Below are 21,217 nucleotides of genomic sequence, written 5' to 3'. Positions count from 1 at the left end.
AATGCTTTTGTTGTAACTACAATATAGCACCATAATCATTCTGCCAAAGATAATCTCTTTCCTTAGTGTTGGATGAAAGCCATCCACTATGAATCCTGCTAATAAGAACAGAAATCTATGTGTATGTACATGTGTGTGGGCACAATGTAATCTGAGCAGGGAATTCAGCAAGTCTCTATGATTTGCATGTTCTGTGCTGTTTCTTTTACTCTTTGCCTTCTTTTACCTTTTCTTACAAGTATAGCTCAACACAGGCCTGGAAAAGAGAGACATGAGTATCCATGATCACACCTCATTTGTCACTCACAACAACCATACTGGGTCTGTCTGGGATGGAGCCCATTTTCTCCATAGCAGCCCTGTCATGCCCTGCTACAGGCTGGTGACCAAAGCAGTGTTGATTACACACCAACATTATGCCTTGTTGGGGAAGTTGCAGAGCCTCAAGGCCTTCTCCGCTTCTCACACTGGTGAGCAGGCTCAGGGTGAACAAGGGTCTGGGAGGGGGCACAGCCGTGATTACGGAGCCTAGCTGACTAAAGGCATAAGGTTCCATGCTGAGCAATAAAATTGGGGTGGGGTGGTAGTGGGATGAGGGTTTAGCTAAAGCAGCAATCACTCAGAGGCTAGCTGGGCACTTGTCTGCTGCCAGGAGGTGGTGAGTGATCACCTTTGTATCATTTTCCTTTTTCTTTTTCCTTATTAGCCTGGCTTTATCCCTACCCAGGAGCTGTATCTCTAACCAAGAGTTGCTCTGAAGCTGCCCTCCTGATCCTCCCCCCAGCCCAGATGGGTGGGGCCTTGGCTGCCAGAAAGGGGCAGCCAGCACACAACACACAAGAAACCACAGAGCACCAGCATTGACAACAGATGCCTGACAATCATCTGAGAGAGGCACTTGTGCAGTGAAAACACACTCAGGTTTCACTCCCCATAGTACACTGCCTCAGCAACAGGCTCTGAGTGTTTGACATTTAAAACCCCTGGAGTCTATGGCAAGAGCTTCCAGTAAAGCTCCAAAAATCAAATACTCTTACCAAGAAAGCCAAAAATGTGTATTTGCATTAGGACAGTGGAACAAGTCAAAATAATATTTACAGGCAAATATGAGCTAAATCCTCCAACTTCTGCTAGGCAATGGGTATATTTTCAGTTATCTCAAAAGAATGCTGCTGAGAGAGGAATGTTTCCCACCAGGCTGAACTGTCAGATCTTCAGACCAGAATCCAGGCAGGGACCAGGAAGCATGCAGCATTAAACACCAGACACCTCACCATTTTCTGTTCCCATGGCTTTTAATTCTGTCAGAATGGAGGCAGTTTTCACAAAGCTGTTGGAAGTCACCTGTAACTCTTCATAAGCATTTTGGGTGCACAAAATGCAGCACATACATTAAGATTAGTTCTGCCATTTTCCTTCTGCTCTTTCCCCCATCTCATCCCATTAAATTGAGTGGGTTTGCTTCCAACCGTCTGAGAAACACAAACTTCAACTGGTCATGAAATGCAGCTCAGACTCCCAAGGAAATTTAAACATTGTGTCCCTTCTGTCAGACCATAAAAAGAAGGAGAAGGATGATCTTATTGTGAAGCTGTTTACCAGTCTGGTGTGATTAACCGTTCATCCTTATGTTCGAGACAGCTGTAACATGATTTATGAGCAAGGTTTGCAAGAGAGTCAATGCCTAAATTCTTTTCTGTTTGACCTGTGCAGGCCACAGTCTCCAAAAAAAGAGTGTCAAAAGAATAGAAGCACAAGCAACCTCTTGGCATAAGTAATTTTGAAGCTTTATTTACAGTACTTGTGCACAGGGAAGGCAACCAATTCAGCACTTTATTTGACGCAAAGATCTGAGGTATAAAGCAACAGAACTTGACACTGAGTTCTGTGGGAACTGATACTGTGCATTAAATGTATTGTATGCCTTTTGTGTAGTACTTGGTATAATTACGTGGCCCCAGATTTCAGGGTTATTAACAACTTAACTGCAAAGTAACATGGGTTAAATGATCTGACATTTAAGAAATTTACCAAACAAAACAATACTGTCGATTCATGGTGTTACTCTGTTATAACATAGTTATAGGCTCTTCAGGAAGGATAGGCAGGGCAGGCAAGTCAGGGGATGGCTCTTTATAGGAGGGAGGGGTTGAAATGTATAGTGCCTGCAGTTGGTGGTGGCACAGTTGAGAGGCTCTGGAAGGATGAAGATGCACGTTGTTGTGGGAGTATACTATCAACCACCCATCTGGGAACATCACACTGAGAAATTATTCCATAAAGAATGAAGGAATATCTCTAAGTCAGATGTTCTTATGGGTGATCTTAACTTCCCAGACGTCAATTGGGAGTGCTGTACAATGGACACAAGCAGTCCTGAAGCATGCTGATGATAATTTCTTGGTGGAGATATTAAGGGAACCAACTGGGAAAAGTGCCCACCTAGATTTGTTGTTGGAAACAGAGAAGCATTCGTGGGCAAAGTGGTGATTGGTGACTGTCTCGGTCACAATGAGCACAAAGTAGTTGAACTTCAAATCACTGTTTTACAAACACAACCATAAGAAACCATAGCATCATAGAATAATTAAGGTTGGAAAGACTTTAAGATCATCAAGTCTAATCATCAACTTAGCACTATCACAATGTTCACCATTAAAATATATCCTCAAATGCCATATCCACAAGGGCCATATCCACATGTTTTTGAACACTTCCAGGGATGGTGACTCCACCACTTCCCTGGGCAGTCTGTTCCATTGCTTGACAACCCTTTCCATTAAAATTTTTTTCCTAATATCTAGTGTAAACCTCCTCTGTTGCAACTCCAGGCCATTTCCTCTCATCCTGTCACTTTCTGCATGGGAGAAAAGACTGACTCCCACTGAGTACAGCCTCCTTTCAGGTGGTTGTAGAGAGTGATAAGGTCTCCCCTGAGCTGGCTTTTCTCCTGGCTAAACAATGCTGTGCATTACGTAAAAGGCTTTACTAAAATCTAGATAGACAACATCCACAGCCTTTCCCTCATCCACTAAGCAGGTCATTTTGTCACAGAACGAGACCAGGCTGGTCATGCAAGAACTGCCTTTCAAAAACTCATGCTAGCTGGACGTTATAACCTGGTTGTCCTATACTTGTTGCATGATGGCATTCAAGATGATCGTCTCCATCTGGCACCGATGTCAGGCTGACAAGCCTTTAGTTCCCCAGATCCTCCTTCCAATGTTAAAATAAAATTGTAAAACACCCACTCTTCTAACCAGGTCCTGATCTTTCTCCTGCTTCTGTGGTAAATCAGTAACACTACTATGATAATTTGGAGGGAAAAAAAAATCTTATTGTCTGTTATATTAGATGAACATTAGTTTTCTTGTTTGTTGTTGTGTTCTTTCTTGTTAGCATGCCTACAACTAAATCAAAAAGGGACTATTTAAAGAAAGGACCAGACAGAAAAGCTAGGCAAGGAACTGCCAGAGGCAGCTGAGATGACAGAATCATAGAATGGTTTGGGTTGGAAGGGATCTGGAAGATCATCTAGTTCTTTGTCTGTTTGGTTTAACTGATTTTCTCCATCTGCCTTGTGCCTCTCCCTCTGCATGTCTGCTCTCTCTTCTTGCAACCATGCAGCAGCTCCATTCACAAGGAATCCCTTTATGTTATAACTCCTTCCCACCTATAGCCTACAAGACCTTCTGAACTCATTTCTCACATATCTTCCCATTTTAGTCCACACACATACTTCCAAGTCTCTTCAGATTTGTGGGTTTTTTGACAGTGCAACAGTGGGAGAGCTCCTGTACCAGATCCAAGCCCCTGACAGCAGTCACAGCAGAATTTGCTTTCCCCGGTTTGCCCACTCAGATAGAAGTGGTAGACTAAGAAACTCTAAGCCTAAGATGAAAAGATAAAAAATCTTTTATTTCCCTAAGATCAAAGAATGAGCTTTTCTAAAGTGATTTTCTGACACAAATATGTCAGCAGTTGCTTTTCTTGATTTTCATAAATACAGCAAATAGAGAAACAATGTATTTTTATAAAAATCACATTTATTCCAAGAGTGTCTAAACAGCAGCAACTTTAGGCATGGTCCAAGCACTCCTTCACCCTGTGTACTCGAGCATATAGACCAAGTGTCTAACCCACACTTTACCTAACCACAGGAGGTGTTAGAGGCCTATTGTGAAATAAAAGCTGGAAGTGGTGATATTCTGCAACAGTGACTTCCAGGGGGTAGTGCATCATTTCTTGCTGTGCACTAATAAGTGCCAAGCAAGGTGCATGTGTATCATAACAATATTTAAGGGAAAACGTAGGACTAAACAGTTTCTTGGAGAAGCTTGTTGTAAGCCAGTGAATTGCTTGTAGCTATGGCATTTTTCAGGCACTGCCAGAAGTAGGGCTGAGACTGAGGGTTAGTTGGCCATTCCAGGACTGAACTTCTGCACAGCCTCTTCCTCAGCCGGACATAGCGAGACTTCTGCAAAACCTTCTCAAGAAATATCAAGATAATGACATCCATTTTGTCATCTAGAAGCCGCTGATGAGCCATGTAAAATGTTGTCTTAAAGCTGCCGCTTTTAATATACCTGTTGGTCAGCACAAATATGGTCTTTTTGCTCAGCTGAATGCTCTGGGAAAGGTTGTCAAAGACTGGCTGTCCTGGGAGCCAGTCCCTTCCTTCCAGGCATAAATTGAACTGCCTGGCTTTTTGGTTTTCCAGCCTTTCAACCAGTTCCTGCAGCACCCACTCATTCACAGCTGCATCTTCATTGTCATAGGCAATAAAGGCATCGTAGCAGGCATCTGGTAAAGACAAGCGCCGATAGCCCTTCAGCTTGGCAGTGCAGTAATGGTAGCTATACCACACATCCCAGAAGTAGAGGTGGCTCATCACTGTGAACACCATAAAGCCAAGGACGGTTGAAGCTGACAGAGCGTACAGGATCAAATACGACGTGTCCAGCTGACAGGTATACAGATCCAAGAAAACCACGCTCCTTCCCTTATGTGCCCCTGGGCCAGCACAGGTCACGTCTGTGGCCAGAAGAGGAATGGTCACCTGTGTCTGATTGATCCACCAGACAAACCACACAGCCTCACAGTTACACTTAAAAGGATTGCCATGCAAAAGCAGCATCTCCAGGTTGTTAATGACATTCTCGGGGAAGCTGGATCTCTTAATTATTTCAATCTTGTTTGAGCTGAGGTCCAAGTACCTCAGTTTAAAAGCACCTCTGAGAAAATATTTGGTTAATCGCTGAATGCGATTGTTTCGGAGCATCAGTTTTTGGAGTGATGAGGTGCAATTGGACAGTTCTTTGGGAACAGTAGTCAGAAGGTTATTGCTCAGGTCCAGAGTTACTAGGTTCCTCAGAGAGGGGAGGCTTCCCCAGATGAAACTCTTCAGTTGATTATTTGTTAAGTTGAGGATCTTGAGACTAGGAGGCATTCCTTTAAAAACATCATGAGGCAAAAAACTGAGCGAGTTGAAGGAAATATCCAGTTCTTCCAGGCTGGTCAGATTCTTGAAGAAGGACAAATATCTAGCATTGCCGTCCTTCCAGAGAGCATCTAAACGATTTCCTCTGAATTCTAAGATTCTAAGAGATTGGCTTTCTATTCCTGTATCAATAGTGGTAGAAATTTCATTCTCATTCATCATCAGCTTCTTCAGATGGGCTAGGTTTTTCATAAAACTAAGCACGTGAGTAACACCTTCTGCCAGAAAATAATGCTGGTTATTGCTCAGATCTAGAATTTCTAAAAATTTTAGCTCTTTGAAAGCAGTTTGGTATAGCAAATCAACCCTGTTGTTAGAAAAATCCAGATATTTCAATCCAGACAAGTAAGAGAATTCACTTCCATTTAAAGTTTGACTTATTGCATTGCCTGACAAGTTGAGACATTTGAGGGAGCTAAGTCCCAGGAAGTCTGAGGGGTTAACAAAAAATACATTGTTTCTGCTTAAATCCAGAGTTTTTCCGTAGTTAAGGCAATCTTCCTTAACTATAGATTGGTAGGAAGAAGCCTCTTTGTCTTTGGAACGGCAACTTCGCCCATACACGTCATACCTGAAATAATGCATCTCTTGTCGTACTTGCCTGTTGTATTGCTCAACTGAAATGCCAGGATTAGAGCAAAATCCATAGAAGTTGCTTTCCCCTGAAGAAGGAGAAATTTTATTCACTGAGAGGTCAATGAACTTAAGAGCTGGGAATTCTTCAAACACTGTCAGGTCTGCAACTTTAATAAAGTTAGTCCCGAGATCCAACATGGTTAGATTCTGAAGACCGAGCAGTGGACGTAGATCTTGTGCTCTCAGTTCTTTAAAGACATAACCCTTGAGCCTCAGGGTTTCCAGGTTATAGAGAGAAGAAAATGTCTTAGAAAGATTCAAGAAGGGAGAATACACCTTCACTTCAAAGTTAAAGGACAGATCAAGCTGCATAAGGCTGGGGATAAATGTCAAAAACTGAGCATCTCCAATCTCCCTCATGAGGAAATTTTGGGAGAGGTCAAGTTCTTTGAGATTCTTGATGTTTTTAAACCAGCTGCTGGGTATGCTCTGAAGAGAGTTACTGTGAAGTCGCAAAATTCTTAAATTTTCCAAGGAGTCAAAAGCCTTTGAATGTATCTGAATCGAGCTCTTGGGACAAGGAATGCAAGGATACGGGGCATTATAGCAACGTGGGCAATTGCCACTTAGGTCAAGAATTTCTAGATTGGAAAGGCCACTTAAATCCTGTTCGTGAATCACTTGAATCATGTTGTTGTAAATATACAATTCCTTTAAAGTAGATGACAAATTGGGTGGAATATGTGTTAAGTTGTTGGACTTCAGGGACAGTATTGTTAACTTTTTCAGCCCCAGAAAGGCTGTTTTCTCAATTTCAAATGAAACGTTGCATGGATTGCGGTAGTAACAGTTCTGTCCAAGATACAATACCTCTATGTTTCCTAGCTCTGAGAAGCTGGCTTCATGGATAGAAAAGATACTGTTTGCTTCCAGGCTCAGCAGGGTTAAAGTAGCAGGAAGACCTCGGGGTATTTCTGCCAGCTGGTTTGCATCCAAATACAATGACTTCAGTCTTGTCAGGGCAGCAAAACTACCAGTCTCAATCTTCAGTCTGCTAGTGCACACATTATCTTTGGGGCCAAGTTTGACAGGCACACAGTTGCATCTGAAGTCAATCTCCTGGAGGTTTTCAAGATGATCAAAGGATGTTGGGTAGATGTGGGGGATATGGTTAATACTCAGGGTAAGGTTGGTAACGTTTCCAGGGATCCCTCTGGGAACTTCTTTAAGGCGCCGATCAGTGCAGTCCACTGTCACAGTGCCTTCTGAGGACTTAACATCACAGGGTAAAGTTTTGGGAAACCAAGCCCCTGACAGCAGCATTGGGAATATGAAGAGCAGGATAAATGGCAATGCATTTGACATCTTTGCACGAGATACCTAAAACCAAGGAAATACGGAAGTATTAGTTTAATGCAATGAGAATATTTCACCTACACACTGGGTCAGGCCAACTATACAGCTAAATTGGGGTCCTGGTCACACACTGACCATGGATGGATGTGCAGGTAGGAATATATGTTTCTGGAGGCATATGTTGGTGGTTCCTCAAATCTTTTTTTATTTTATCATCACCAAGAATTCTAATATTAATTTAAATATCACTCTCTAAAAAATGAATTATTAAAAAACATCTCCTGAGAAAGTGACAAGGGGTAATTAAAGTCCATGTCTCTGTGAATACTCCTTTTTAAGGGGAAATAAGAGGTGTTCAACATCCAGCAGGTTGCCATTGCATATTAACGTAGATGAGCACAGTTACTTTTTCTAAGCGTATACAAGATCTATACTCAAAATCTCAACTCAAAAGCTTGTGTAAACTTCCAAAACTGCACTAACAGGTGACTGAGTTCCGAATTCAAATTTAACATTATCATGAGTATTCTTCCTCTAGTAAGTGGCAGAATAGATGTAGAGTTGACCTAAGAAAGTCAATGTCTTTATTTCCTTAACGTTTATTACCAGTTTTCATTTCCACTGTCCAATAAGGGACGAGGGACAAGAAAACAATGTATCTGGGTGAGGTGGGAACATGAAAATCAAAGACAAGTTTAAAACTGGGTATGTTCCATGAAAGACTAATAACCAGCCTAAATAACCAGAGCAAAAATCCCACAGACATTTTAAGAAGCTTCTGAAACACTCTGTCTGTTGAGACTTTGTGGTCTTGCTGGCTTCATAGATTTGTGGGTATTATGGGAAGAGCTTTTAATATTTCACAACTTACTGGTTATTTCCTCAGCAGCAGTCAGTGTCAAGGAAACCCTGGCTGGCAGACTGCCAGCCTTGGCTTGTGTGGCACAGGCAGAAGGGCCATGACCATCTTGCTGCCTTGCCCTGTATCTAATTGCTTGCATCTGGTGTTGGTCAAGAGTTTTAAAGACAAGACACCTCACGAAAATCATCATCCTTGTTTCTTCCTTGAAAACTCAGTGGTGGAGGCTTGTATCGCACATAGGGGGCTCTTAAACCACCAGGATTAGTTATGTGTGGCATAATATTGATTAAATGTCACAACCCAATTAAGTAGGTGAAAATCAGATGATTAGGTAAAATGTTCAAGATACATGGAAATGTTTTTATCTCTTTAGCTGTGACACAAGAACATACAGAGACTTGCCAAGCAGTCTGTGTAAACCCTGTCGAGTGCTGCCAAAGATGTGCCTTGCAGGTGATATGGACCTAGAGGTGAAGCGAGGCTTTCTGTTGCACGCCCTGTTTACTTCAAGCACTGTGTCCCCTGTACAACTTTGTGTTTCTATGTTACCTATGCTGAATCTCCCTCTGCATCCATGTATCTGGAAATGTGAGAGAAGCCAGATCAGGTCTCACACAGCACTGCACTTCTGCTATCTTGACTCAACATCCAAATGGCATCACTTTGGTATTTCTTTCAGTCATCTTTGGAATTACAGAGCCTCAGTATAGAAGGAAAAATGTAAAAGTCCACTGCAGACCTTGAATTCAGTGTAACCTGATACAGTGACAGAAGCTACAGTGTTACCACAATTTCCTTGCCCACTCCCTGGAAGTGCTATGGTGCTTTCTTCTGATCCGCACATGCTCTGAGAAAAGGCAAGGTAGCTAAATACCACGGCTGGTAGCTGTGGCTGTCATTCATACAATTATTCAGAGCAGGCTCATATGGACTAACCAGGCCATGCCTGTGTATTCATATTTCATTATCTCCAACTCTTGTGTTTTCATTTGCTAGGTATCAAATTAACCATCATTTGGCTTATTGGAATTCCCTTTGGAAAATTGCCCAGACAGAGGTCACTGGGTAAGGGAGTTCACCAGTGTTTTCAATACAGTCTAGCCAATCTGCTTTAGAGGAGGATTAAGTTTTCTGATTTCCCGTGCACTTGGATAAAAATTATTATTGAGAGTAATCAGAGTTAAGTGGGGAGTGAATTTGGAAAAGATAAAAGGCATTAATTTCCTTCCACCACCTGAGCTTTTCAGTAGAACCCTTTTTTCTCCACTAATGTGGTCAGGGATGTGGGAAGGAGAAGGAAGGGCTCTGCCATTGCTATTTAATTACATGGAAAATTGAAGGTCTTTTTTAGAGTGACAAGTGACACTGCCAAAGAAAAATCTGGATATATTCCTGAAAAAATTTTGCCTTCCTTCCTTCTTTCCCAGGGGACACAGCATATTATACATGTAAAGGACATTAGGAGACTAACGGAAAACCAAAGAGTGCCTATGCTAACCAAATGGCCTGTGATGTCCCAGAAACTGCCTGCCTCCATTTCTTGCGTTAGCAGACCTATGGACACCAGGGCCAGTCTGTTTACCCAGTGGAGAACAGCAGAGAGCTGATAGGGAAACCATAGAGACTCTGCACTGCAGGACGTGTCACTCCACCATCACATGGGTGCCTTTTACCTTTATCTGTCGACACAGACCACAGCAGACCATGAAGTGCTGGCTGTCACCAGCCATGGACACAGAATCTGTAGTCACTGAAGCAAATACTGACAACTGATGCACATCAAACTCCACCAGCCTTTCTACCTTTAAATGAAGGAAGGGAAAGTTAATTAGGTTCAAGCTTTAAAGATTTGATAAACCAGATTAAACCACTCTGTTGAAGCACTAGAGCAGGGCATGGGCAAGGTGTGATTGCAGTCTAGATTGAAGACTCAAACTTTCCACATGAGCTCATATTCAGTCACTACACGCAGGCCCTTAATTTCAGGTGTTTAACTAAGTTCCTCAATTTGCTGTCATCAATCTTAGTAGCACCGAAATTCAAGAGAGAGTGGGAGAGAGGAGAGAGGCCACTCTGCAGGGACTGTTCAGTTTGAAGATCGAGGGAGATCTGCCTGAGTACACACCAAGCAGAGGTTAACACTGCACATTTAGGTGCCTGAAATTAGGTGCGGTGAATCTGGGCTTTGAAAGTCTTCATGAATATGTTTGTAGGCTTCTTAAGAAGTCAAAAAAGACATCTTGAGTCTTACAACGCTCAGGTTTTGAATTCTCACATATTACAGTATTTTTAGGAACCTAAGTGTTGTTGCAGAGCCAGCGTAGCTCCTACCATCTTTGTGCTTCATTTCTTTGTATATTCTTCCCTCTCCTGATAATCTTTGTAATGCATTAGCTGTTTTAACTGTAAAGAGTTACATCTTGGGGCTGTATCTGGCTATTTGCATATGTAAAATGTTGCATCCATTATAGTACCAGAACAAACAGAAAGACCTAAATAAGAGCAAGAAGCAATGCTGTCTTGTGCAATGTCTTTGCAATGAGAGGCTTGTTTAAAAGTACAGCAGGAGTATGCGAGCTGTTCTTTTGTCTGTGATCTATGCTTGGTTTTATAAGGAGTTCAAAAGAACTAATCTACTGATCTTAACTGCTATGTGCACAAACCCCTAATGATTTAGGGTGTTCTTCAAATATTCAGCAACAGTACAGCTATGAGTTTCTGAAGGAAGTTTTTCTGTAGAGGTTCCACATGTATTTTAAGTTGTGACAGGAGGGAAGGGTAGAGAAAAATAAACACCTAAAAACTTGGAGTATTTGGATAAGACATTCGTTACTTGTTCTGTAGCACTGCTGTACAATAAGTATTAGTGCAAATTAATGCTTTCCTTTGCAGACATAATGCTCTGCAGCTTCGAACCATAACAGTAAACTGGACCATTTAGAAAACAGAAAAGCAGAATATGTTCTTGAAAATCTTCCAAAGCAGTTCCAGTCAAAGATACCTAAGAGCAAATTTAAAATGAAAGTTTAACATACCATTTTCTGTGTGCTTCCAGGTCTGGCAGATTAGATGCTGGAAGAGACTGCAAAACGGAGCAGAAGAAAAACAGCACTAAAGTGGTTTCCAGTGGTTCAGCTGAGGTGTAGAGGAGAATGTAACATGACATAACTCACTCAAGACAACAGCAGAAATCACTACTCTGTCACTTCTTTTCACCTCGATTGCAACTTGAGAAATAATTGAATGTGAAACAACTTCTGCAACCTACTTCCTCAAACATTTGTACTTAAAACAACAGTACCTCATTTACTACTCCACCCCACAGAAATAACTGAGTACTCTTATTTTTCCCCCTTTAAAGAAATTCTTACATTACTCATACATCCACGTGCTTTTATTCTCACACGTTGCAATTTGCTCTCTTCTATGCTACTTTTGAACACAGTTTTCATTTCAAACTGGTTTTTACCTAGATACAGTGTCACACCATAAAAAACTGTAAGACCTGCTCCGAAAAGGTAAACATCCAAGCCATGGGGAATTCCAAAGGACAGTTGTGGAATATTTGGCCACAAAGTTTAAGATCAATCAGCAAGGAGAAAAATGTGCTACATACACGTAATCAGTCACTTCAGACTAAACTAAGATTTGCAGAAGCTCAAGTTCCTCCTTTCCCCCACCCCCTCTTTTTAGTGTAAGCTGCATGAAAATAGAGACAGAAGTTGGTAATTGATGTTAACAATAGTTCAGTTTTGGAAGTTTAGTCATTTTTATAATTATTATTATTTGGCATTTACTCCTGATACAAATAGCTTCAAGAAATGGGAGGGTTTTAAGCTGAATACTCTATGGAAATGTCTATTAAGTGACTGGGACTTTGGGGAAGGGAAACAAACCCAACGAGGATAAAAAAGATAGTGAAAAGGGCACAGGAAGTGGCATAGAGCAAGGTTAAAACTGTGTGGGAGACTGTAGAATGGCCAAAGCTTAAAGCTACATGGATAGATTTAAACTGATGACAATCCAGCATTTCACAGAACATGGTGTCTTTCTAACAGTTTCATACTTAGGAGTCTCCATGCTTATCAGAACAGACTGGTTCAATTTTTAGGATGTTTATCAGGTGGGGATTGTGGGGTTTTTTCATGTCTTCCTTATATACGTATTTTACTTTACATTTTAAATTGCAATTCATAATTTCTCTGACTATGGTGGAGCTGAGAAATTAATTTCAGGTGACTGGAACTTGAAAAATGAACAGGGAAAGAATTTGTAATAATACTTTCAAATTCCATGCGTTTAGTGTCTGAGTCATATAGAAAATAAACAGGAAAACAAGGAAGTTGTACAGCATCATTGCCATTTCAATCAAGGCCTAGAAAAGGGCTTATTAATTGCCAGCTGTATTAATTCAGGACTGTATTTCTCACCTTTGTGCCTGAATACTAGAAGTACTGCAATGCAGTATGATTCTTCCACTCTTTACTGATAACTGGATTTTGCTTTTCATGCGAAATGCACTGAGATTTTCATTGGGTGCTACCATAACGAATGCAGAAATCTTATTAAAATCCTGCTGTGTGTTGAAAAGCCGTTTGAGACATTTCTGGTAGGAAAAACCATCTCTCTACACTAGCAAACACTCTACACTAGCTATTCCGCTCTGGATATTTCACTTTGTGTATGTCACAACAAAAGAAACTTAGCTTCCACTCATTTATAATTATTGATCCTGTAGAAAAGATAATGTGCATATCTAATTATGAAAGGAGAGAATGACCTAACACAAGTTGGACTGTGTATGTAGATTTCTTCAAGTACCCAGCTGTGGGAAACACAAAAAGGTGGAAAAGCCCTTAGGTGTGAAAAAAATAGCAGGTTTTAGAAATAAAGCAAAAGAATTTAGGAATCAGCTCTAACTGCAAAAACTTGAAGATAGAAGAAGATAAAATTATATAGCAAGCAAGGACGTTAAAATGATGATTAGAGTTTCTAAGTTTGGCTGAGATAGGTTTTGAAGTTGCAAAAAATAAGCTTAGCAAGATAGATAAGTTTAAGCCTAATAATGGAATATTGTGCATTGTTGTATAAAGGCATAACAAGCAAGTATTGTGTACAACAGATGTACGTGCGCTATTGAAGATTGGTTAAAACAGTTGTCTGTAAATTTTAGAGGCATGCTAGTTGGCAAAGAAGCTTTTAAGAATGCTCTGTAACAAGAAAGTTTTTGGACGCCTGTGACGGCGTGAGCTTTGTACCATCTCTGTCTCAACTCTGTGTATGAGTCTGATGCTGGAATAAAATAATAAAAAGGCTCCTGGAGCGTCTGTCTGGGCTCCCTGACCCATTTGATTGCCGAAAACACCAACACCCAGCCATGTCCCTGGTACATGACACCAGAACACGAGATGCTTAATGTCTACTTGTTTTGGTTGCAAGTAGGTTTTCTAAATCAGTGTCCAGTTACCCAAGCCTGTAATTTTTGGCAGGTGCACCATGTCTTTGGAGATCTCCCTTGCAGTCTAAACCCACAAACTTCAGATATTCAGACACTCAGCATTTTTTTTTGGAATAAGGCTAATACTTTTTTATATTAGGAACTTGCTGTCACATCTAAGAGCACAGGAGTTTCAATTCTGTACAAAGTGAAACTGCAGCTTTAGCTAAACACTAATAGAAATGCAGAGCATACTTTTGCTGCTTTTTTTTTTCCTAAACCTATGAAGTGTGGGAAGCAAAATACAGCAATACTCCCCTTCAAAAGATGGGAGTAAATGCACAGCAATTCAGAACTACTGAATAGAGTTTGATTTTTAGAGGCACAGGGAGTCACTGGTTTACTGATTTTAAAAGTTGAGTTTCCCTCAGAAGTTGCACAAAATCTCTTTTGCCCCCTCTGAAACACAGAGTAACTGAAAACAGAAAAGTACTTCCTACTACGTCACGTGTTAGGGGAGGATCCTCTGGTAAGAGCAAACGTATATTACTGCTGCTGTGAGTGAAGAATGTAATTTAAAATAAAGCAGGAGTCCTTAATTGACTTAGTCCTTTATCTATGAGTTTGCTTGTCAGTTGGCTTGTAATCAGATTGGTGAAATCACGTTTCCTTTTTTCCTTTGTCTTCTAAAAGAAAACTTACAGCAAGTTTCTTTAACTTATTTATCAAAATCAGGGTTCCACTATGTTCATCTTAAATCTGGGTAGTTTATTTACAGTCCTAAAGTCTTCCAGAAATGTTTTTTTTATGAAGTGCTGACCCTCATTTCAAGAATGAGGATAAAACCCCACCTATTCATAGTTAATACAGCATTCAGTGTAACTTTGCATAATTTACCCAGAAAACTATTGAAGAAAACCAGTTATCTTGCTCAGTTTTAGCAATACACAAGTTGACTCTTCAAACTGATGCAGACAGATGTACGAAAAGAACCAAAAGGAGAAATGGATAGCAAAATTGAGGAAATGGTAACAAAATCACTTGCAGAAGCCTTAAAGTTTCTGCATGTATGATCTGTGTATGTAATGTAAGAGCCTTGCTGATAGCTGTTGCAGAAATGTGTTTGCGGGCACTAAAAATAATCACAACAATAGAAGACAGCACTGGAGGAGATTGGCCTACAACAAGGGCAGAGGAAGCACTCAGGGCTCTGGTAAGGGAGGACACCCTGATAGATCTGCATTAAGAGCTGACCCAAACCACCCAGGGTGCTGAGATATGGCCGAGGGAGCCACTAATACCACAGAAACAGACATTGCCTCTTCTGAAAGCTCAGGCTGCCTCAGGCTACCTCAGTGCCAACACTGACTGTTTGGTTTACAACAGGTTGAAAATGTTTGCTGAAAGGCAAGGTGCCCAGCAGTCCTGTTTTTGAAAGTGAGTTTCCTTCAAGGGGGCCAGAAGGCATCCAGAAATAGCTGGAATGAGATGGAGTTATTTTCCAAGTTCTCCAGGGTCAGCAAAGCAACTGTACCCCTACTGTTTTCCCCTTCCTCAGGGGCAGGTAAGGTGGCGTAGCCACAGACATCATTCCTTCTTTTCTCTGGGGGATGATGAGGAGGAGAAGTAACAAGGTAGTCATGCTGGAAGTGATGGTGCACAGTAATGCAGAAACTGCTGCAAACCACAAAACTGACAGGTTCAGAGGAATTTTGGCACTTGTAAGTGGGATTTCCTCAAATCCTGCTTCTTAGTGATGACACTGCTAGCCTTTTTGCATGTTTCATGTAGTTAATCCTGCCAGGGTTTATGAAGTTATCTTCAGGCAAGAGCACTGGAAGGAGCACTGGAACAATCTCTGCAGAACAACATGGACACTGCTGGACCCAAACAAATCACAGCAGAAAAGCATCCCCATATGAAATAAAGGCTTAAGATTATGACTGTCAAGCAATGTAACAGGGCTTGTATTAAACATGCAAGTGTGTTGATCAATATTCTGATTTATTATAGGGCTTGACCCTGCTTTTTCAAGAATCGTGCATTACATTTTAATGGGAGAAGGCTACAACTCAACAGGTTATTTTGACAAAAAGGACATGGAACTGTTGGAGCAAGTCCAGAGGAGGGCCATGAAGTTGGTAAGAGAACTAGAGTATCTCTGCTATGAGGACAGGCTGAGAAAGTGTGGGCTGTTCAGCTGGGAGAAGAGAAGGTTGTATGGAGACCTCATATCAACCTTCCAGTATCTGTAGGGGCCTACTGTAGAGGGACTCTGTCAAGAACTGTACTGATAAGACAAGGAGTAATGGATTCAAAATGAATGGGTTCAAAATGAGAAAAGGGGAAATTTCGGTTAGGTATGCAGAAGAAATTCTTTACTGTGAGTGTGGTGAGGTACTGGAACAGGTTGCCTAAAGCAGTTGTGGATGCCCCATCTATGGCAGTTTTCATGGGTTACCAAACATAGTCCCGGAAGTGATGTTCTTGCAAAGGGGTGCTTACAGCATCCTCTGTGACCTGACAGAACCTATCAGCTGGCCAGTTTGAATATGGACAATTCTTTAAGCCACTTAAAATTTTGACTGACTCTGTGGTCCACATTTAAGAATGGACAAAGCCCGGGGGAGCTCTGTCTCATTTCTGGTGCTGGGACATGTAGCTGCAGGGCCCGTATGGGGCCCTCAGGGCCCGGGCCAGGCCCTGCTTGGGCTGGGCCGGGCCACAGCCATCTTGGAGCCGATGGGCCCTGTTCCACCCGTGGAACTTCCCTCCGCCCCTCACCCCCCCAATCCCTGCTATGGGCAGACGGCGCGCCCACCCCCCCCCCCCCCGAAGTGCGGCCGAAGATTCAGCTGAAGCTGCCCCACTTTCCGGCAAAGATCATGTGACCAACAGCGATAAGCGAATTCCAGCTGCAAGGCCTGGGTGAGATTAACCCTTTTAGTGCTGTGAAGAGCTGAAAACCTGAGGGAGGAGAAAGAGGAGATGCTTAAAGCTGAAAATCTGTTGTAAAGCTATGCTATATCAGAGTACCCATTGTAATTTCATGAAGGCATGGGGGTGGAGCATTCAACTTCTACTTGTGAGCAAAAGTACCTGTGCAGGAATAAGCAAATGCTGAAGCAGCTGCAATTTGATGAGAAGTTTGAACAGGGAGAGATGGAAGTGATGAGAACTCTTGCTCCAAATTGGAAGGAGAAGACCTCAATTCCTAGAGATGCTCCCAGAGATAGTCCCAGAGATGAAGAGGACCCTTTTTCTCCCAGGGAAGGGGGAGGGCCTCTATTCTTAGAGATGAAATGCTCCCAGAGATGGGTGAAGAGAACTTTTGTTTCTGAATGGCTCAACCTTAAAATTGTACCCCAGTAGCTCAAGATTGGACCCTCGAAAGCAGTTGTGGGAAAAGCTGCAAGTCGTGGGAAGGGACTCTCACATGATGCAAGCAGAGAACCAACCCGGGCGGCTGTCTTGTTGTGATAATGTCTCCATAGCATGAGCAAGAGAGACTCCTCTTCCGAAATGAACTGAACAAGGCTATTACGGAAGTGGTAAACAGACTGAACATCTGAAGGGTTGTCTTTTTACATTGCCAGTGGAAGAAGAGAGAACGGTGGGGGGAGGAGAAGTGTTCTGAAGGTGTGGTATGATTTTTTTTTCCCCCTTCTTTTAGGTCTGTTAATAAACTTCTATATATTCTTTCAAGTTTTGTGCCTGATTTGCTTTTCTCCTAATTATCTCACAGAAGGTAAACAGTAATGAGTATTTTGGACCAAACCACTACACTAAATTGGTGTTTCTGCCCAGTTACAAACTGAACCCGCTACAGCAGTGATAAAGGCAAAGTTGTACAGGGCATTGAGCAGCCTGGTCTATTGAGAACTGTCCCTGCCCATGGCAGGGGGATTTGAACTAAATGATCTTTAAAGCTCCTTCCAACGCAAACTATTTTATTATTCTGATTCTAATGTCATGGTTGCAATTGTTATGGATTGATTTCCTTTCTCCCTCTCTCAATATATTTACATACACACATGTCTATACAATATAGATACTGCTCTTAGAAACCACAAGAGTACCTGTGAACAGTCACAGAGGGTGGCTGGATTGATAGCCCAGCTGCAGCATACCTACATCAATGCACACAGCATGAGCAGCAAAGAGGAGTTGGAAGCTGTCATGCAGCTGGAAAACTGTGATATAGTTGCAATCATGGAAATATGCTGGGATGACTTGCACAACAGGAATGCTGCAGTGGATAGCTATAAACACTTCATAAGGGATAGGCAAGGAAGGAGAGGCAGTGGGCTCTATGTTAGAGAGTGTTTTGACCATCGAGAGCTTGATGATGGTGACGAAAGGGTCAAGCATTTATGGTAAGACTCAGGGGAAAGACTAAAAAGCCATCTATCATGCTGGGAAGCTGATATAAAGAGCTCAAGCAGGATAAAGAGACAGATGAAACATTCTATAAACAGCTAGGAGATGTCTCACAATCCCCAGCCCCTCCTGGGATGTTCTTGTGCAAGACTTCAACTTACCAAATACCTGCTGGAAATACAATACAGTGGAATCAGTCTGGGGGATTTGTGGAGAGTGTGGAAATAACTGTCTTGGTTTGAAAGACAGGTGTCTGCTAAGGAAGGCAGGAGCCTCCCTTGAAATGGCAGATGTGACTCCCCTTCCCTCCAAGTTATTATGTTTGAAATCAAGGGGCTTTTAGGCAAAGATATGGGAAATAGGAATAATAGTTCTTTACTATTATATATCTATATGTGTATAACCAGTCATACAAACAGCAATAACCATGGCAGTACCAGCAAACAATCACAAACCCAGTCACAGCCTTCTCAGCTGTCAGGCCCTTTCCCCTCGGGTGCAGTTCCGCTCGCAGCCGGCAGGGGCGCTGGCGGCTCCCGGTGAGCAGGGCAGGTGCGATGGTTCCCCCGCGGCTGCAGGGGGCGCTCCGGAGCGAGCTCGGGGAGCACGTGGCACCGGTGCCCTGGGATCCCGGGAAGGGATGGGACAAAGGCTTCCCAAACCCCTGGGCAGCCGATCCCGGTGTCCGGCCAGACCCTCGGGAACAGCAGGCTGGAACAGCAGGCTGGAATGGCAGGGACGAGCACAAATCCCGGGTGGCAGATGAGATGTATCCAAACAGGGAACCCCCCAGAGGTCTGGGCAGGCAGGTCGAGCAGGGCTACAACAGAGCGAAGCTCGAAGCAATGGCAGGGGCAGGACGGCCACAGCCCAGCTCCCAGCAGGGCAGGGAAGAAGGGCTGGGGATCCTGGGTTTTCTCCGGCAGAAGGAAAAGGCAGCCCAAGAAAGCAGCCTCCCTCTCTGTCCAAACGCCGACCGACCAACTGTCCACACACCCAGGGGAAACGAAAGAGTAGCCAGATGCACCCCACCGTCCATAGACACTGCTTTTGTTTTTCTTAAGTACCCAGCAATTTGTCCCACTAGCAACACTGTACAGGGAAAATTCCTTTAACAGAAAAATAACCCACCAGGAGAGCTCCTAAAACCCCAATAACTTTGTGATACAGCTGGTGAGAGCCAACTAGGGAAAGTGTCCTGCTGGACCTGAGGTTTGTGAGCAGAGAAGGACCTGTGGGTGATGTGATGGCTGGAGGCCATCTTGGCCATGTAATAGAGTTTTTGGTACTTGGAGCAATAAGGAGAACTGTTACCTTGGACTTCCGAAGGGCAGACTTTAGCCTTTTAGGAACCTGGCTGACAGAGTCACTTGGGAGGCAATCCTGAAGAGCAGAGGAGCCCAGTAAGGCTGGACACTCTTCAAGAAGGAAATCTTCAAGGTGCAGGCTGTCCCCATGTGCCAAAGACAGGCAGGTGGGAAGAAAAACAACCTGACTGAACAGAGAGATTTGGCTGGATGGAACTCAGGGAGAAAAGGAGAGTTTGGACTAGGGTTGTATGCTCATGTTCTTTGGAAAATGGGGTAGACCAGTCATGAGGTTTACAAGTATGTCATGAGTTAATGCACAGAGAAAATGACAAGGTCTAAAGGTCAAATAGAAATGAACCTGGCTACTGCAGAAAAGGAGAATAAAAAGTGTTCCTCTAAATGCATTAACAGCCAAAGAAGGGCTAAGGAGAACCTTTATCTCTTAGTTCAGTTTTGGGCCCCTCAGTACAAGAAAGACATTGAGGTTTCACTCCCCATAGTCCACTGCCTCAGCAACAGGCTCTGAGTGTTTGACATTTAAAACCACTGGGAGTCTATGACAAGAGCTTCCAGTAAAGCTCCAAAAATCAAATCCTCTTACCAAGAAAGCCAAAAATGTATACTACCACTAGGGCAGTGGAACAAGACAATATAAATTTTATGTAAAAATATGAGCTAAATCCTCCAACTTCAGCTATCTAATGTGGTAGTTTTTTGTTATCACAAAAGAATGCTGCTGAGAGAGGAATGTTTCCCACCAGGCTGAACTGTCACCTGATATTCAGACCAGAATCCAGGCAGGGACTGGGAAGCACACAGCATTAAATACCAGACACCTCACCATTTTCTGTTCCCATGGCTTTTAATTCTGTCAGAATGGAGGCAGTTTTCACAAAGCTGTTGGAAGTCACCTGTAACTCTTCATAAGCATTTTGGGTGCACAAAATGCAGCACATACATTAAGATTAGTTCTGCCATTTTCCTTCTGCTCTTTCCCCCATCTCACCCTATTAAATGCAGTTGAGTGGGTTTGCTTCCAACAAGCTGATGTAAAAATCATCTGAGTTGAGCATTAAATGTACTGTATGCCTTTTGCATAGTGCTCAGGTGTAAACTTGGTATAATTATGTGGCCACACACTTGGTGGTTAACAATTTAAATGCAAAGTGATGTGGGCTAAGTGATCATATATTTTAGAAATTTCTTTACCAAATAAAACAATACTGTAAATTCATTTCCACTGTGCTATAGCAGTTCTGAAAATTCAACTCTAATGAGGAACTTCTCTGAGAACTAGCGGCTGAACTGAATTCTCAGCACAAGAGTTTACATACTCTATTTCTGCATTCATCACTGAAAGCAGTACAGGTGAAATTCTGTTCTACTCATTTTCATGGAGAAAAACTAATTTCTCAGAAACAATAGAAAATTATTGGGAAAAAGAAAAGACCAAATAGATTTATTCTCAGAGAAACAAACAAAAAAAAATAGCCTTTCTGAAGACCTTCTTAACTGGAGTGGAAAAACTCACTTTATAATACATTCATGTATTATTATAAATATATCCCCAAATAAGAAAGTCAAGATGAAATAAGGCTATTTTTTTATCCAGCACTATAGCAAGGAAGCATCTCTCACATATAGCAATGCTTTTGTAATTAAAAACTGCAATTTCAGGTAGGAAACTTGAGTTCTTGTGATCTAGGTGCAGTAATAGTATTTTAATACACATTACTCTTCTAACAGAAAGACTGAAAACAGTTCATAATAGGATTCAATGACCCAATTACAAAATT

At 42.2% G+C, this 21,217-nt stretch overlaps 1 protein-coding gene across 2 annotated transcripts; it reads right to left on the bottom strand.

Annotated features, from left to right (window-relative positions):
- Positions 1-1,795: 1,795 nt before the first annotated feature.
- On the bottom strand, positions 1,796-11,584 carry TLR7 (toll like receptor 7). 2 transcript variants are annotated; one of them, XM_010394401.4, is made up of 3 exons: positions 11,330-11,584; positions 9,968-10,096; positions 1,796-7,456 (listed from the first exon to the last, which is right to left on the bottom strand). In XM_010394401.4, the coding sequence occupies exons 1-3, from the start codon at positions 11,330-11,332 to the stop codon at positions 4,316-4,318; spliced, it is 3,273 nt and encodes a 1,090-aa protein (XP_010392703.2). In that variant the 5' UTR covers positions 11,333-11,584; the 3' UTR covers positions 1,796-4,315. The 2 variants fall into 2 exon arrangements, with proteins under 2 accessions (XP_010392703.2, XP_019138642.2); XM_019283097.3 differs by lacking the exon at positions 9,968-10,096 and having other exon boundaries at positions 11,330-11,583.
- Positions 11,585-21,217: the final 9,633 nt, after the last annotated feature.

This window comes from Corvus cornix, chromosome 1 (assembly GCF_000738735.6).
Source record: "Corvus cornix cornix isolate S_Up_H32 chromosome 1, ASM73873v5, whole genome shotgun sequence".
In the NCBI taxonomy this organism is placed as follows: Eukaryota; Metazoa; Chordata; class Aves; order Passeriformes; family Corvidae; genus Corvus; species Corvus cornix.
The sequence above is the reverse complement of the archived record's forward strand: the minus strand, read 5'-3'. Positions and strand labels throughout refer to the sequence as shown.

Coding starts and splice junctions, on each gene's coding strand:
- TLR7 (XM_010394401.4), bottom strand. Junction 7,457..9,967: donor GTCTGTGTCGACAGATAAAG/GTAAAAGGCACC, acceptor CCTTGGTTTTAG/GTATCTCGTGCAAAGATGTC.